This window comes from Balaenoptera musculus, chromosome 5 (genome assembly GCF_009873245.2).
Source record: "Balaenoptera musculus isolate JJ_BM4_2016_0621 chromosome 5, mBalMus1.pri.v3, whole genome shotgun sequence".
In the NCBI taxonomy this organism is placed as follows: Eukaryota; Metazoa; Chordata; class Mammalia; order Artiodactyla; family Balaenopteridae; genus Balaenoptera; species Balaenoptera musculus.
In genome coordinates this window covers 12937665-12953580 of record NC_045789.1, presented here as the reverse complement: position 1 = coordinate 12953580, position 15916 = coordinate 12937665, and the positions used below count along the sequence as shown (strand labels likewise).

The 15916-nt window shown below is 38.8% G+C and overlaps 1 protein-coding gene across 1 annotated transcript in view; it reads right to left on the bottom strand.

Annotated features, from left to right (window-relative positions):
* GRID2 (glutamate ionotropic receptor delta type subunit 2) overlaps positions 1–15080 on the bottom strand; it is a 1394429-nt gene extending 1379349 nt beyond the window's left edge. The window contains exon 1 of the mRNA XM_036853844.1: positions 14607–15080. Within this exon, the coding sequence (XP_036709739.1) occupies positions 14607–14694 (88 nt within the window). The 5' untranslated portion in view covers positions 14695–15080. The remainder of the gene's footprint in view (positions 1–14606) is intronic.
* Between the last annotated feature and the right edge of the window lie 836 nt (positions 15081–15916).

Here is a 15916-nt window from a genome sequence, read left to right as displayed (position 1 = left end):
TCAGTGATAACAAATAACATTCTATTTCATGTAATTTGAGAGTGAAGTATCATTTTTAAAGGAATACTTAACCTTAAATTCAGTCACTTTAATAAAGACTATCAACTTTGATTTATATGTTGTAAAAAGGCATAGTTGTAAACCTGAATTGATATTTTAGGAACAGAGGATAAACAGGGAACCCTATCTGATGTCAGGCATGGGATCCACTTTCTAAAGCTCAACCCAGACCCAGGACCCTGACCGTCAGTATAGTTAAATTGCAAGTTATATCTCCTGAAGTATGAACACTGACTATTTGCGTAGTCCACAAATCCATATTTTAAATGTTACAACTGCTTATCCTTATAACAGATGAAGTAGAGAGGAAGCAGGAGCAGGAAAACTTGAGACTTTCAAAGTCTCATTACTTATCCAAAGACTTCAGAGCTATGAAGTGGTAAAGTGACCAAGGCAAGATGTGAATATATAACTTGGACATCAAATTGAGTGCATCTATTTTTGGTACTATACACTGTTCTGACTCTTCAAGAAACAAAAATTACCAATCATCACCATTTTTTACTAACTCAACTCATTCAGGTTATTCTTCACCGATTCTAAATTTCTCATCCCTTAACCAACTCTAAAACCAACAAGAGAGCCTGAGAGAAAGACTGAGAAATGCCAGAAGCCTTCCTCCCCACTGGAGCACTCCATTTTCCATCCTTGGTTCTCACACAATGGATCAACTTAGTAAGAACAAAAAAGAGCAAGATGGCAAAATTAAGTTCAAATAACATCACACCTAAACTGTTTTTACTGAATTAAGCGTTGACAGTATATTATAAAAACAGGCTGAAAAGCTAGACTCTAAACAATAACACGAAGGCAGAAAGAAGACTGGCTTTTATCTGGATCTACTCCATTTCACTCTTCAGTTCAACCAGTGTTTTTACACACACGCAGACACACTGCTTCTTCTTTCACATTCTTCTGACTGCAGATCCATGTTTTCAAACACTTCTTATCTGAGAACACAGATCCTTAACCATGAAGTAGAGTCTTCTGAGACACTTAAAAAACAAGGCCTGAAGTCCCAACGAGATCCCTTTAGTCCCATTTCAGGCTTAGTCCCATTTCAGGCTTTGCTTCACCATCCTAGGAGGACAATTTTCCTTCCCTTCAGCTAATTATGTTTGCAGATAATGTGTAACTAAAGAATACACAATTTTATGGAAATATTTTTACTCTTCCATGTAATTCTATTAATTTACATAAGGGGATTCTACTTGCAATATTCACTAGAAAAGCAATCATGCACAAGAAATTAAAATTATCATATTTTTATTTTACCTTTGATAACCTACAATTGTGTCAAAGATCACTCCATTTTAAAGTTGTTTTGATTGGAAATGGATATCAAATAAATTAACAGCACTAGTCTCTTAATATTAGTACCAGACCCTGATTAAAAATATGTATGGTCATATTAAGAAATGAGAATATAGATATACACTTTTAGAAGTCAGTAATAATATTGAAGTAACAATTCTGTACTGTTAAACAAGCCCATACAGAAACTAAAAATCATAAGGCCCTTGCAGAACTACTATTTTCTGAATATAAGTAGCTGAAAAATATTTTAAATGATTCACATTTTAAATAGGAAATGACACTATGAGCATTGGATTGAGGGAAAAGTTAAAAAAGAATGACCAGAAAAACACTGTTATCGTTTTTAGATCAAAACAGCATTGATAGCACTATGGAGAATGACTTTTTTATTCTCCATTTGAGGCAGGAAGGGGGGTGGGGATTGGGAAGCTGCTGTCTGGGATATAACACCTCACTATCATGCCAAAATAATTTTGAGTCCAATCCAAACTCAGCTTCTCTCATCTCTCTCAGTCTCCTATGTTGGTGAACAGCATGCGCCTCTACTCAGTCACTTAAGATAGTACTCGAGAATGATGTTAGACTTTCTTCTTTTACTCCCACTTCTAAAGAATGACCGAGTTGACAGAGGCAAACGCCTGGGTCTCCCCTCTAAGCAAATTTTCCTCTCCATTCCCATTTGCAGTTGCTGGGCACAGCCCTGCACCAAAACACAGCTGGAGTACTGCCAAGGTCTTCTCCACTCTCCACCTACCACACTGCCACTATAAAGAGCTTGTAACACAAGGCTGGGCATCTCTTAGCCTAAATTATTTACAGAATTCCCATGCATCTCATAGGGATTTTTCTAACTTCTAACCTCCTCTGTTGCCATAGCCTCCACTGTTACAATGTTTCTTCTAAATAGAATTGCTTACCATTTCCCTCTTTTGTCAGACTACAACTCCATGGTTTTGGCAGCAGTGTGTTCCTGTCAGGTACTGCTTCCTCATGACAGTGGTGAACAAACTTCGTTTTTCTTTGAGGGCCAATGTATAAGGTAGGATAACTTATACAGTCCACCTTTTTTTTCCACTCAAACTGAAAAGTGTCATATATATTAATGAACACTATCTATGTATAGCCATGTGCTTCACAGTTTCTTTTTAAAAGCACAATATTCAAATTCTTCCTTGTGGCCTATAACATAGCATCAGCTAGAAACCAACTGGGAACATACAATATAAATGCTCAGTACACAATTTATATTGATATGAATTTCATTCCAACCGTTTTTACAAAATTACCTAAAGTGTTTAAAAAGTATAGCTGAATGAAATCCATATTGTCTTTAAAAAAAAAAAAAAATCACCATAGGCATGACCCTTGCAACTGAGCTAATCACAGGGGTCCTGGCTATCAGCAGCAATAGCCCTAAAGGGCACTCTTTTCCCAATAATAATAGTCTTCATCCTGCTCCCAGACTGTCATTCAGAGTATTCTTCTTTGGTGGCCTGGAAGCTTCACTCCTCTTATAATCTCAGCAGCCAAAAGCAAGTTCTAGCTTTAGAATCTGGGCAGTATTTTGAGAAAATGAAACTTCTTCTCAGCAAGCCTGTGCATATGAGCATTCAGGGACTGATTTTCCGGTTTATGGATTATCTAAAACCCTTTGCTCCTTCCTTGCTTTTGGCCATTTCACTGCTCATTAGCATTGCCACTGAAGGATGGACAGGAAAAATAAAAGGAAAGAATCAGAGCAGCCAGTTTTGCTATTTATTAACCACTTATCAACCACAACAAGAACTCTTGTGGAGAAAAAGAAGTATTGGACAGTTACTTTTCGAACTATCTGTTATTTTCAATTTCCAATGTTTGTCCTATTCTTAATTACACCTACATAATTAAAAGTTGGCATAAATATGTTTTCCCAACAATACTTATTCCATTTGTAAAGTTAACTAATTTTACTTTTTCTGTGAGGCAATTTTCTTCTTTTGTCTGCTACAGTACAAAACTATCATTTTCACTGATGTTTTATACATCTAGAAGAAAGTACAAATTAGTAATATGAGATAATAGTATACTTATAACTTCAAAACTAAGAGAAAAAAATTAAATGTAAGTTAATTTCTCCATACCCAAGAAACCAAGTTTAATGGAAAGATCTGATACGTGGCAGTAAATTTAGAAAGGATCTCATTAGTTTTATTAATTACAAGATAACTGGACCTTAAAGCCATCTCCTCTTTTTACTTGACCTAATAGCGTAACTACTGCCATCCATAGGAAAGAAAAAAAAAAGAGGAAAAGAGGTAAACGGCAGAGACGTTCCCTTAGCTCTGACTATGGCATGACTGTATCGACTTTGTAGCCTATAGGCAAAACAAGGTTAATGATTAATCATCAGGAAGCTGAGTAAAGAGTTTTCTGTTATAAATCAAGACCTTCTGCAAGTGGTAATCTCCTTATCCCAATTATAATCTTTTTTCTGAAATATATGTTTGCTTTATGGCACCCTTAAGGGCACCATAAAGGTGGCATTTATTGAATTATCACATACTCCAGTGCCATAATAGACCACAGTCATCCAACTATGAGTCCTAAATTGCTCTACTTTCAGCTTCCTAATGTACAATATTATCTCAGACAGCAGATATACTTAAAAATTCTTAAAGGATGGGAAACATGTCTTATATGAATACATATTGAACTGTGCACATATAGTAAGCACTGAATCAAAAAAAAATTCACATGGTTTTCACGTAACCTTAAAAATATTTTTTCTGCAAATAGAATATGAGGATGTAGATCATGATTTCTCAGTTTGAAAATAATGAATTATAAAAAATGTACAAAACCCACCATGACTACACCACCAGGAAACTGAAGAGTAATCCCTCTCAAGTCTGTGCATGAGCCACCTCCCACACTAATGAGGAGTTAAAATTTTTTTTTTAACAATTTTGTTAAGAAGAAATTTATAATGGTTTTCATAAAGGGCATGCCTCCTCTGGGCTATGCTGAGAGTTGCTGGTATTTCTAAAAAGAAAATTGACTAGTTTCCTGTTATCACCATTCAAAGAAGCAGCAAAGAAGAAATATGGACTGAAGGGCAAGATAGTAATTGCCAGTGCACCTCTAACACAATTTTATCTGTTGTCAGATTGCAGAAATTATAGAAGGAAGAATCAGTCTTCCAGATTTTAATTCACCATGAACTACATGCAACAGAACAACAGACCTGACTCTCTTGTCCCAGTTTAGCTCCAAAGGTATTACCTAGCCTTCAGTTTTTAAGATAATAAGCCTATCTAAAATGTGCTCCTCGTGGGGCCTGTCATTTTAATGATATCAAGGTTAAGTATACTAAGCACTTCACCAATTTTAGTGGCCCATTCCAACTTAAATTTAGATTTAAATCAGCTAAGCATTTCCTTCAAACAGTTGTATTTCACCACCCAGGAAGTTATGAAGTAGCAAGTTTAAAATATCTTTTAATGTTATATACTTCATTAATTATATTCTTCAGCTCCAGCCATAACACAGCATGCCTTCTTTATCACTCATTGCTGTGCCCAAACCACAGGACTCCTATCCCCTCACTGTTAATGTATTCTATGTTTATACATCAATTAATAGATGTAACCAGGCAGAAACAACCATGTGATATTCATATTACATTGTTTTCATGAGACAAAATGTTTTTATGGAGGAGATAGTACTGGAAATGACAAAGAACACAGAAAAATATAATTTATCTGTTATTGGCATTCTTATTTTAATACAAATATTATTATTTTAGCTGCAAAATCAATACGTAACAGTGTATTAATAGGAGACCAATAAAAGAACTGAGATTCATTGTCAGAAGGCTGAATTCTGAGGTTAGAAAATGTGGAACATTTTTTTTCCTCTTTTTCACCTATGTCTAAAGATCTGTCAGCTATGGTATAGCACAAATAGAAGTGAAAGTTCCATAAAAGGAAATATTTAAATGTGTTACTGAAAATTAGTATCACATGAATTTATTTCATCTATTTAATTTCTATGTGGCAATATATACTGCCTTGTGAAAAACTATACTCTTTTAATTGTTCCAAAATGATTTTTTAAGTAAATTAAACGCATAATAGAATTTAATTAGAGGAAACCTATATTCAATACAAATGCGTCTATTGTAACAAGATAATTCTATGCCATTTTAATGCCATTTACATAGGAATAATGTGTGTTCCTAAAATTCGCACATTACTAAAAGACTAAATGTTGATTCTATCTGTAATGGTATATCACTACTCCATAAGATATAATCCACTCATAATTTCAGGTAAGAAAATTTTACCTAAATTTGAGTGCTAATCTGGGAAACTAAATGAAACAAAACTGCAGAACAACTAACAGAGTCTGTTTCAGAGAGGACATATAAGCTTCTTTGGCTAATTCTACTGGCATTGGCCCAGTATCATTTGACCGGAGATTACAAAACAAAACAAAAACATCAAGAACCACCAAAAAAACAAAAACAAAAACACAGTTCTATTTGAACAGTTGCCATCCAAACTCAGGAATCAAATAGGTTTGAATAAAAGAGAACATTTTATTTTGAATCCTCTTATTGAAAATTTTCTTATGATTGAACCTTTAAAAAATTACTATATCCCAACTCCCACCATTAAAAACAAAACCCTCCCTTTACCTCATATTCCCACCCTACCATACCCATTTCTCCCTTAAAGCATAACTCATAGAGTTCCTCAAGCCCCATTAAATCTTTGATTCCTTGCCAACCTGCATTTTGTCCCTTCAGGCTACTGAAAGCAATTCTGTCAAAGTCATTTTTGTCCTCAACATTTCTAAACCCAGTAGTCAAGTGTCAATTTTCATCCATATAATTTGATAGGGCGTCTGATTTCCCCCTTGAAATATTTTCCTCACTTGGCTTCCAGAACACCACACAGTCCTAGCTTTCTTTCTAACTCATAGGCCACGCATCTTTCTCTTCTCCTGGATCCTCTCTGTCTCCCTGACATCTACATTTTGCGATGCCTGTGGTATATAGTCTTGGACATCTTCTCTTTGCACGTTTATTCCTTAAGTGTGCTATCCCCTCTCATTGCTTTAAAGATCATGTCTGTAATGATGAATTCTAAATGCAAAGCTTGAATTCCTAACTCCTCCCCAAATTCCAGACTAATGTAATCAATTGCCAGCTTAAATTCTCAAATTTGATGCCTAATAAGAATATCAAGTGTAATAAATGCAAATGTTGACTTGTATCTAAAACTTGATCACTGTCCCACGTTCCCAATTTTAGTCACCCACTTGCTTAGGTAAAATACCTTGGAAGCTTCATTACTTCCTCTGGATTTCTCCCAGCAGAACATTCCATCGGAAAATCCTGTTTATCTTCAAAATACATCCACAATCTTACAACTAGTTCAGCTACCAACTATTGGAATAGTCCAATTCACTACTATCAAACTGATCTTCATATTTCTACTCCAATCATTCCACCCAAGCAGAGAAGGTTATCTTTCTAAAACACAAAGCATTACGTATCGTGTTTGATCTCAATCCTCCAGTGGGCATCCTACATACCTAGATTAAATACCATGCCATGACCTATAAGCCACTATAGGATCTTCCCTAGCTGCCTCTCAGACCTTATTTCCTTCTACTTCCTGCTTTGGTCACTAAACTCCACACTTGCCCCACACTGACTCTTAAGATGTTCCTTAAATGAATTAAGTAGATTCTTTAGTGTCTTGTCTCATGGCCATTGCCTTTGCTATGCCCTCTGGCTGAAATCCTTTTTCATCAGATATCCACGTGGCTAATTTCCTTTTTATTTGAATCAAGTCTCTGCTCCAATGATCATCTCCTCAGAAGGTCTTAGTAGATGACCCTACTCGAAATAGGGTGCCATTCCTTCATTTTTCTTCATAGCATCTATCAGTAACTGACATTACAACTTGTATTTTCTTCTTTATCTGGTTGCCACCCCCATGAGAATGTAATGCCTTAAATACAAGGACATAGGTTACTTGTTCGACATTTGAATTCCAGGACCTAAAAACAGTAGTTCATAGAGAGTAGGTTCAGAATAAATGTCTGTTGAATGATAGAATATTCTCCCACTGAGCACACATACTACATATTGTTAATAATGCCTACCTTACCCTGTGGTTTCAGGGTAACTAGCTTCTAGAATTATGATTTTGATAATGAAGCAAACATCTTTTTAAGATTAGTTGGGAAAAATCAAGCACTCAGAGCAATAAAGTGAAATTATTTATTTTAAAAACATTACTTTGAATTATCTGGGTATGAAGAAGAAAGTTTAAGAACTGTTGTTTTAATAAAATTAATAACTTGATCTTTTTTCATGTATAAATATATCTGTTAATAAGGACCTTGACTACAGAGTGATTTAAAAATTTTTAACATACACAGGGAGGCCTTTTGGTACTTAGTTTCTTGTGCTTGCCTCTAGGCTTCCCTCTATTCACTCAAGAAAGCTTTTCAGTGGGTCATCCCAGCCTCAGCTTCACATTTGATAACCACCTGGTGAACAACAGCAGGGTAAAAGCCGGAATACCTGAAGAACACTGAAGAAACACTGGCTATTTCTTTTATATGCTACATTTTTGAGTGGTGCCAAACGTATGCTAATATTGCTGGTGTGCTTGGAGTTGGTAAATTCTAAAGGCTCCTGTAGTCCATGCTGGTTAGAACATAAGACTACTCATTCCTCCAGTCAGCCTTAATGTACACTAGTATTGTGGGATACACTAGCACTGTATGTAACATCTTAGTATTAACGCTAGAGAAAACAAACACAAAATGTAAAACAAAGAACAAACCCAGCTCTCTCTTCTGATGCTGAAGTTATCTAGAATAGCTGATGAACAAATATATTATGTATTAATTCTTGTTCATACCAGAAAATCTTCATTCTAAGGGATCCTTAATTTGAATGATTAAGGTTTTATGCTCCATTTATTTCCCCTTGTATTTTGTTTTTAATTCACTCTAAACCTAACTATTAAAAATAGCTATATGAACCACACTTGACTGTATCTCTTCTCCCAATTCCTCAAACACAGGAATTTGTCTTCATTTTAGGTCATATAATTGTAGAGCTTAAATGAACATTAGTCTAAGTCTTGTTTTAGGGTTGATAAAAATGAAGACTAAAGAAAATAAGTAACTTCCCAATATTGCTCAGTTAGCTATCTATAAAATTGGTAGTTAGCCCCAAACCCTCTAAATTCTAATCCAGAACATTTTTACTAAGACTTACATCTCCAATTTTTCACATTCATCTGAAATTCGTGTCCACATCCAAATGCTAAAATTCACCAATTTAAATGACCTAAATCCACAGATGTCCTCTTAACAACCAATCCCAGAATTACGTTAGTACGTTTCCCCTTGCCCATTTGACATCCATCTGATCACTTAATTTTACTCTGAATTTTTAATAGTACATTATTCCAACGAGTTTATTAATTAATACTGAAACAGGGCAACGTCTACCATAACATGATAACCGGTTCATTCATTTAACCTAGTATTCCATTCTCTAATTTTGTGGCTTTGCCAATGTAAAAACTGATGTATCAGATTAAAGGTGACCTAAGTTTCATCCTCCATTAGTCTTATAATAGGATATGCTAGAAGGAAGATCTTGCCTCTTAAACAAATTAAATAAACAGGAAAATTACTACTTGATAAAAGACACTGGTTTTATATTACTACACAAATCCGATGGCACTGGTGGTAGTAGTGGTGGTGGTAGTAGTATGTGTGTGGAGGAAATTAATTAATACATGAAATTTAATATTTTCCAGGCTAAAATTATCTGAAAACATATATGATCCTTCACAAAAGTCAGTGGTTGACATTTTTTAAATATATTTATATTTGTGCCCATGTATTTTTTTCATAGCTCTGTGTATGTGTGTTTCATGTTACAAACATCAATCAGTTTGGGACCCTAAATATTCCATAGGTAAGCAGTTACTAATGTCTGTTTACACCAGCATTATTAAGCATATCTGAATACTATTTGGCGTCTTAGATTTTTCCACAGATAGTATTAGCTTAAGAGTATATTTCTGTTGTACTTTAAATTTGTGAAAAATTTACATCACTAGATCTAGCAATCTATCTAGAGAACACAGAGTGTTGATATGCCCTAGAATTAAATTCTTACAAGAGTCAGGGATAATATTTCTTTTGTTGTTGTTATTTTTTGAATTTTTTTTTATACAGCAGGTTCTTATTATCTATTTTATAAATATTAGTGTATATATGTCAATCCCAATCTCCCACAGGGATAATATTTCTTTTTCTGGTTTGAAAATAAAAACCACCTGAATCTTAGAGCATCACAATCCTCATTAAATGGCATTTTTTTTTTCTGAGAATTAAAAAAAGTAGTTCAGGGGATTTTCAAGTAGGACTACAAAGGAACAGCTCAGAATGCAGTGACACCTAATGGCAAAGCTCTCTTTATAGGCCACAAATGTATTTTCTAATAAACATTATATTTTTAGTCAAACTAAGTATTGCTACTCACCAATATGTTATTATCTGAAATATCATGAAAATCCAATAGCAGTGCCAAATACATTACTTTTTAATACTAAAATAATATATGCAGGTGAAGGGATACTAACCTTTTGGATTAAAAGTGTGGCTTTAAAATTATAATATCTCTTTGAGATAAAATTACAGCATGATAAACTTAGCCTTGGAGATTAGAATTAAATATAACACATCTCCCATTACTCATAACAACCTCAACTGGTTTCTATTGCTGGGTAAGTTAATGACCTTGATTTTTATTCATATTTGAATTAGAATTTATAGGAGGTATTTACTGGATGTACATTTCACTTGGAGTAGAAAGCAAAGTTCCTCAGTTTAATGGCTTATTAGTCATGTCATAGTTGATATTGTTGATTAATAACATTGTCTAACTTAATGCACATCTGAATTGCACTTCAAATAACTGTATTATTGATACAGAAAAACATACCTCATAAAGTATACCCTCATTTTAAATTCAGAAGCTACTTCTTAATACTTTCTAGAAGTTTACACTATATGTTATCCATAACTTAGGGAGCAAACAACTACTGTAAATAATAAAAGGATAACTTAAATCATTGAGATATCCCACACAGTGCAGGGTCCTTGATGACTCCTGAAGGCTATCATTAACCAATGCAAATCATGTAAAGAGTTGAAAAAGAAACAATTTGACAGAAGACACAGTACAACTTCTAGAAATCCTTCTACATTCTGTATTTGATAAAATAGTCCTCAGTGCGCCAGTAATGAAAACTAATGCTTTAAATTTGCCATCTATTATTGTTTACAATGTGGTGACACATCTTATTCACCCACCAATTTTGTACTTTAAACTTTCTCATAATGAAAATATTCTGTGAATTGTCTTAGGCTTCTCAAACATGTCATAGTTTATGATCTCAGAGAACAAAGTATCATTTGCTTATGAGAAAAACATGAATAAGGGCTTCATTTCTATTTCCTGTTGGCATAAGGTATTTTACTATGACTGGTAACAATAAAAACATGCTAGTGATTTTTATAATATATGAATAAGTACACTTGAGTGTTCCCTTGCAGAGATGTATAACTGAGGATAGCTCATTTCAATGAGCTGGTACAGGTACAGGTACCAGATATAGAAATGAGCACACATGAAACTGTTAAAACATGAGATCCTCCGTATTAGATATGAAGCAAAACACAAACTGTGCAGTTGACTGGAAATGCCACCTAATCCCTGCTTAATTAAAGCAGTGCTCTAAACTCCCGTTGTGTTGAGGGAGTAAAGAGTGTGGGACGACTGATGTATGAAGAAAATAGCAGTCAGCGTGGCTAATCTCAAAGACTTTGGAGCTTTCGAGCTACATAAATCAGAGTGACTTTTGAATAGCCTCATGAAACACAATATCATTACCATTCCACTCACGACTTTCTGGTTCTTCCTACAGCATGCAGATCATTAGGAAACTTCTAAGCAATCAAGTAATGGGGGTCTGATGAAATTAATCAATGCACAGGCTCAAAGTAGAAGCATAATTCAAAATTGCACAGTTTTTATATGTCAAAAGACCTTTACTTGGTGAGGGGGGGGGCAAAGAAGATCACAATTGAGGTGATTCATTTCTAACTAGCGTGTGTATTGCATGTGCATGTGTATTAAACAAGAATATGTAATTATCAAGTATCTTTAAAATATGATTTAACAGAAATTCAAAGTAGTGCATTTTTGACTGAAATTAATACATTTCCATTTCAGTCATTAGAGTTTAACCATCATTGTGGTGAACTAATGTGCTCAAAAAAAAAAAATTAGAGTTTAAAATATGTAATTGACTTTATTAAAACTACCTGCATGAAATAAAAACAAAGAGAAAGAAAAGAATGGACAAAGTTTTCAAACATATAATTTGGTTCAATACCAAAAAGATTCGATATTTAAAGAACCTATTAGAGCAGTGTCTTTTCATCTTTCCAGCTCGCCTGAACTACATATGGCAGCTACTGTCTACCTGAACACATCACATGAGGCTGTGAAAATCTTTCATTTCCGCTTATCTCCTTATATCTATAGAGTTGAAATATTCACTTTCCCTCCAGTGTCATCACTTTCATCCCTTTAGTCCTGAAATAATACATTCGCCATAAGCATACTTGTCACATTAGATACTTAAATGAAGACTATCACCTCCTAAAGATAATTAATTCTCTTTTCCTATTCAACCAAGTAAGTAAACTGATCCAATGAATATTAACTGGTACTTTAAAATTTTAATACGGGCATTTGGTTTTGAATTTATTATACTTTGGCCAGGGTGGGGATGGAAGGGAAAGGGGCTTTTAACCTCTGAAGTGCACATAAATTAGACTTGGTCATTTTTTTTTAATTTAATTTAGGAGGTTACATTTTTCAGTATATTATAAAAGATACGAAGCATTTGAAACAACCATCAATTTGCTAGCTTCATGGCAATATTAGGTAGTCTATAAAAGAAGTTAATGCTCTTGTCTAATGTACTAATTGCAGTCAAGTCAAATTAATTGTCTGAGAAGTAACTATTTCTTTCAGTAGTATATACATTTAATGCATACAATCAGCTTTCTAAAGAAATCTGTAATTTGTACACAGTAACTTTTTTGGGGGGATCTGGTTATAAATAAGTAAGCTGTGTCACACTGACAGACAACAGAATGCCAAAGAAAAAAATACAACAGTTGTGTTCTATTTTGAAACAAATGCCCAGACTGCATTGCAAAATAGTATTCATCTAGTAGGGGACAGCAAGAGCTGTAGGTGTTTGCAAATAATGTATTTATCGTTTAGACCACAGAATAAGCAATAAAATAAGCATTTATCCACAAGCCTCCCTCCTGAGCGATGATGAGCGTAAGCCAGAAACCCCCCACCATAACATGAATATAAAGGTACCACGGTAATATATATCTGCATTCCTGCTCCGGTCGCTTACAACTGGACATAAATGTACGTCATTTCTTTAAGAGGAGCACACGTCATTTCTGAACTCTATCCGAACATTACCGAGACCCTCCACGAGACAATTTCTCCCTGAAAAGTTCTGAACCCACAGACACTGTTACCCCAGGCAAAACGTGACCTAGCAGACAAGCTATCTAGTGCTTAATTCACTAAACGCGTTAAGTGCAAGGTTTTCTGAATCCTGACCTCATCACCCCTTGCACAGAGATATATACGGTTCTATTGATAGAAATGATAGAGAATGGCAGACGTGTTTACAAAGACAGCCTCTGAGACCAAGGGAGGGAGCCCCCTGGAGCTGAGGGGCTGGCCGCTGTGGACTCGCACACCAGACACAAGCCTTTAGCTCAGGCAGGCACAAAGGCACAACCTCCACCTGCAGCAGGTTCCCCTTGCAGGACGTGTGAGTGTGAGTGTGTGTGTGTGTGTGTGTGTGTGTGTGTGTGTGTGTTGCGCGGGGGAGGGGCAGGGGGCGGAAAGGGGAGATGCTGCGACCCATCTGTCGCCTCAATTTGCAGGGCATCAAGCCGTGTGGACACATAAAAGTCCTGCGCCCGGAAAAATTCCCCCAGAGGGGCCTCTCCTCAGCGCAGTAACTGAACCCCGCTGGCCCGCGGACGCGAATTTCCGAAAAGGAAATCGTCGCATTAACGCAGAAAAGGCTGCAAGAGCCGGTCTCGGTTCAGCTCTCACGGATTAGCAAGTGAGAAGAGTTGGAGCCTGAAGCCGCGAGCGCTGTGCATGATAATGACGTGCAGCCCGCGCCCGCGCCCGCGCCCGCCGCGGCCAGACCCGGCCCGTCTGGGTGCCAATAGGTAGGGCCACGAGCATCTCCAAGGCGGCTCGGCGTCCTTCCCGGACTCAGGCCGCCCGTAGTCCGAGCGCCTTTGCTCTCGGCCTGGCGCTGCACCTCAGAGTTGACGGCGAGGCGAGGCGAGGCGAGGCGAGGCGACGCGGCTGTTCGCCAGGCAGCCCACGAGGGCGGCGCGCGCGCATGTGCTTCCGCGTTTCTCGAGCGCCCGGGGCCAGTCTCGCCGCCGCGCCAGACCCGGGGAGCGCGAGCGAGGCAGCGAGGTGCGCGGCTCCCAGTCGCGAGCACCGCGCAGCCGAGAGGACAGGAATCGGAGACGGAGGCTGAGGGCTCAGCCAGCAGCCCGCCACCGTCGCACGCGCTGCGGCGAGCGCGGCCCGCTCACGTTGCAAAACCACCTGTTCGAGCCGAAGGGCGCTCTCCCCCACCCCCACCTCGCACCCCAGCCCTTTTCGCCTCACAGGTGACACCTCAGTTCACCCAAAAGGTACTTTTTTTTTTTTTTAATGTACATACGGGAAAGAACATGGAAGGTAGAGTCGATGAAACTTCTTTTCCTCACACACCAGAAGCCCCCGCGCTCCCCGGCACGCACGCCCGCTGAGGTAGATTCGAGACCCCCCAGGCATCCAGCCCACACGCCCCGATTCACCGCGAAACAACAGCACCAGGCAAGGTTCGGGCATCCGCATCCTTTCAGAAAGCTGCCCAAGTGTGAGGGAAGGTAGCGGGAAGGGGCAAGGAACCCAAGCCAGCGGCAACGAGCCACACAGAGGGCGGAGAGGGGGAAGCAAAGGGGAAACATCTGCGAGCCGAAACGGTAAAAAGTACCCACGGGCAGCGCCAGCCCTTTCTTACCGATGTGAATGATCGAATCCGCACTCGCCGAGTCCCAGGTTCGAGACCACCAGAAGCACAAAACCAAGAGCAAGGGGAAAACTTCCATCTCCGCCTGTGCTGATTGTTGTCTTTGAGGATGGATTTTCTTTCAATATTAAAAAAAAAAAAAAAAAGTCCAAAGAGTTTGAGGTCACGATAGTTTAGCACAGCTTTTTCTTTTTTTCTTTTTTTCTGTTTTCTTTTTGACCCCCTCAATTCCTGTTACCAGACCAAAGCTTTTATAATCGTCGCTGAGGAAGGCAGAGCGAATGAGAGAAAGAGCCCAGCCTGAGGAAACCTCCTTAGGAAAGCCGTGTCACTTGGAGGGGAATTTTGGCATCGCCAGAGTTGTTTGCAGTTTGGCTTTTTAAAAATGTATCCAGCCTCGCTGCTCTCGGGCAGGGGGAGCGGCTGGAGCTCAGACCAGCCCCATCCGTGCGCCGGGGCCGTGGGTCTCCGGTCCCAGCTCCGCCGCAACTTCCAACATACCACCCCCCCCTCCTCCCCGCTCACGCCGGATGTTCCCCTCCCCCTCCCCCCAGCGAAAAAGCCCCCCTCCCCCCCCCGCCCCAACGGCCCGCAGAGAATCACTTGTCTTCGCTGCCAAAATAAAATCTAAGTGGAGAGGAAAGATAAGGAGATGCCGAGCGGAACAGCCAGATTCCAGCAGGGAGGGGAGAAAGCCCTCTCCAAAAGGGGTGGTAAAAGTGAACTTCAAGGTAATGCAGATAGTAATGCAGAGAAAATTCCCCTTCTGCGCGAGGCGGGAGCGGAGTTCGTCAAGGCGGGCCCGGGGAGCCGGTTCGCTCGGGCGCGGTGGCGGGGGAGTTGCGCCGGGCGCGAGCTGCGGGGCTGGGCCGGAGGAGGGAAGCCGCCGCGGGCCGCAGGATGCTTTTGGAGCGATTCGCCTGGCGGGATGCAGGAAGCGAGCAAGGAGCGAGCCTGGCAGCTTCAGCACTAGACAGACCCACGTTGCCTAGAAATGGATCACCTAGGAGAACGAGCGAGCCCGCGAGAGAGCGGTGCTGTCAGGCGGAGACAGGGGGAAACCGAGAGAGGAAGAGCTTCTCTCTAATAACCACCTCCTCCCCCTATCTGCAATACAAGGGAGAAACAAAACAGTGCTCTCATTTCCCTTGGAATCTTCAACCGGGACTGAGAAAAAGGCAGGACTCTAAGAGAAAAGACGTTGACGCCTTTTTTTTTTTTTTTTTAACGAGGTTAAAGGCAACCTAAAAAAACCACCCCAATTATTAAACCTTGCTATTGCTATTCTCCAACAGGTATCA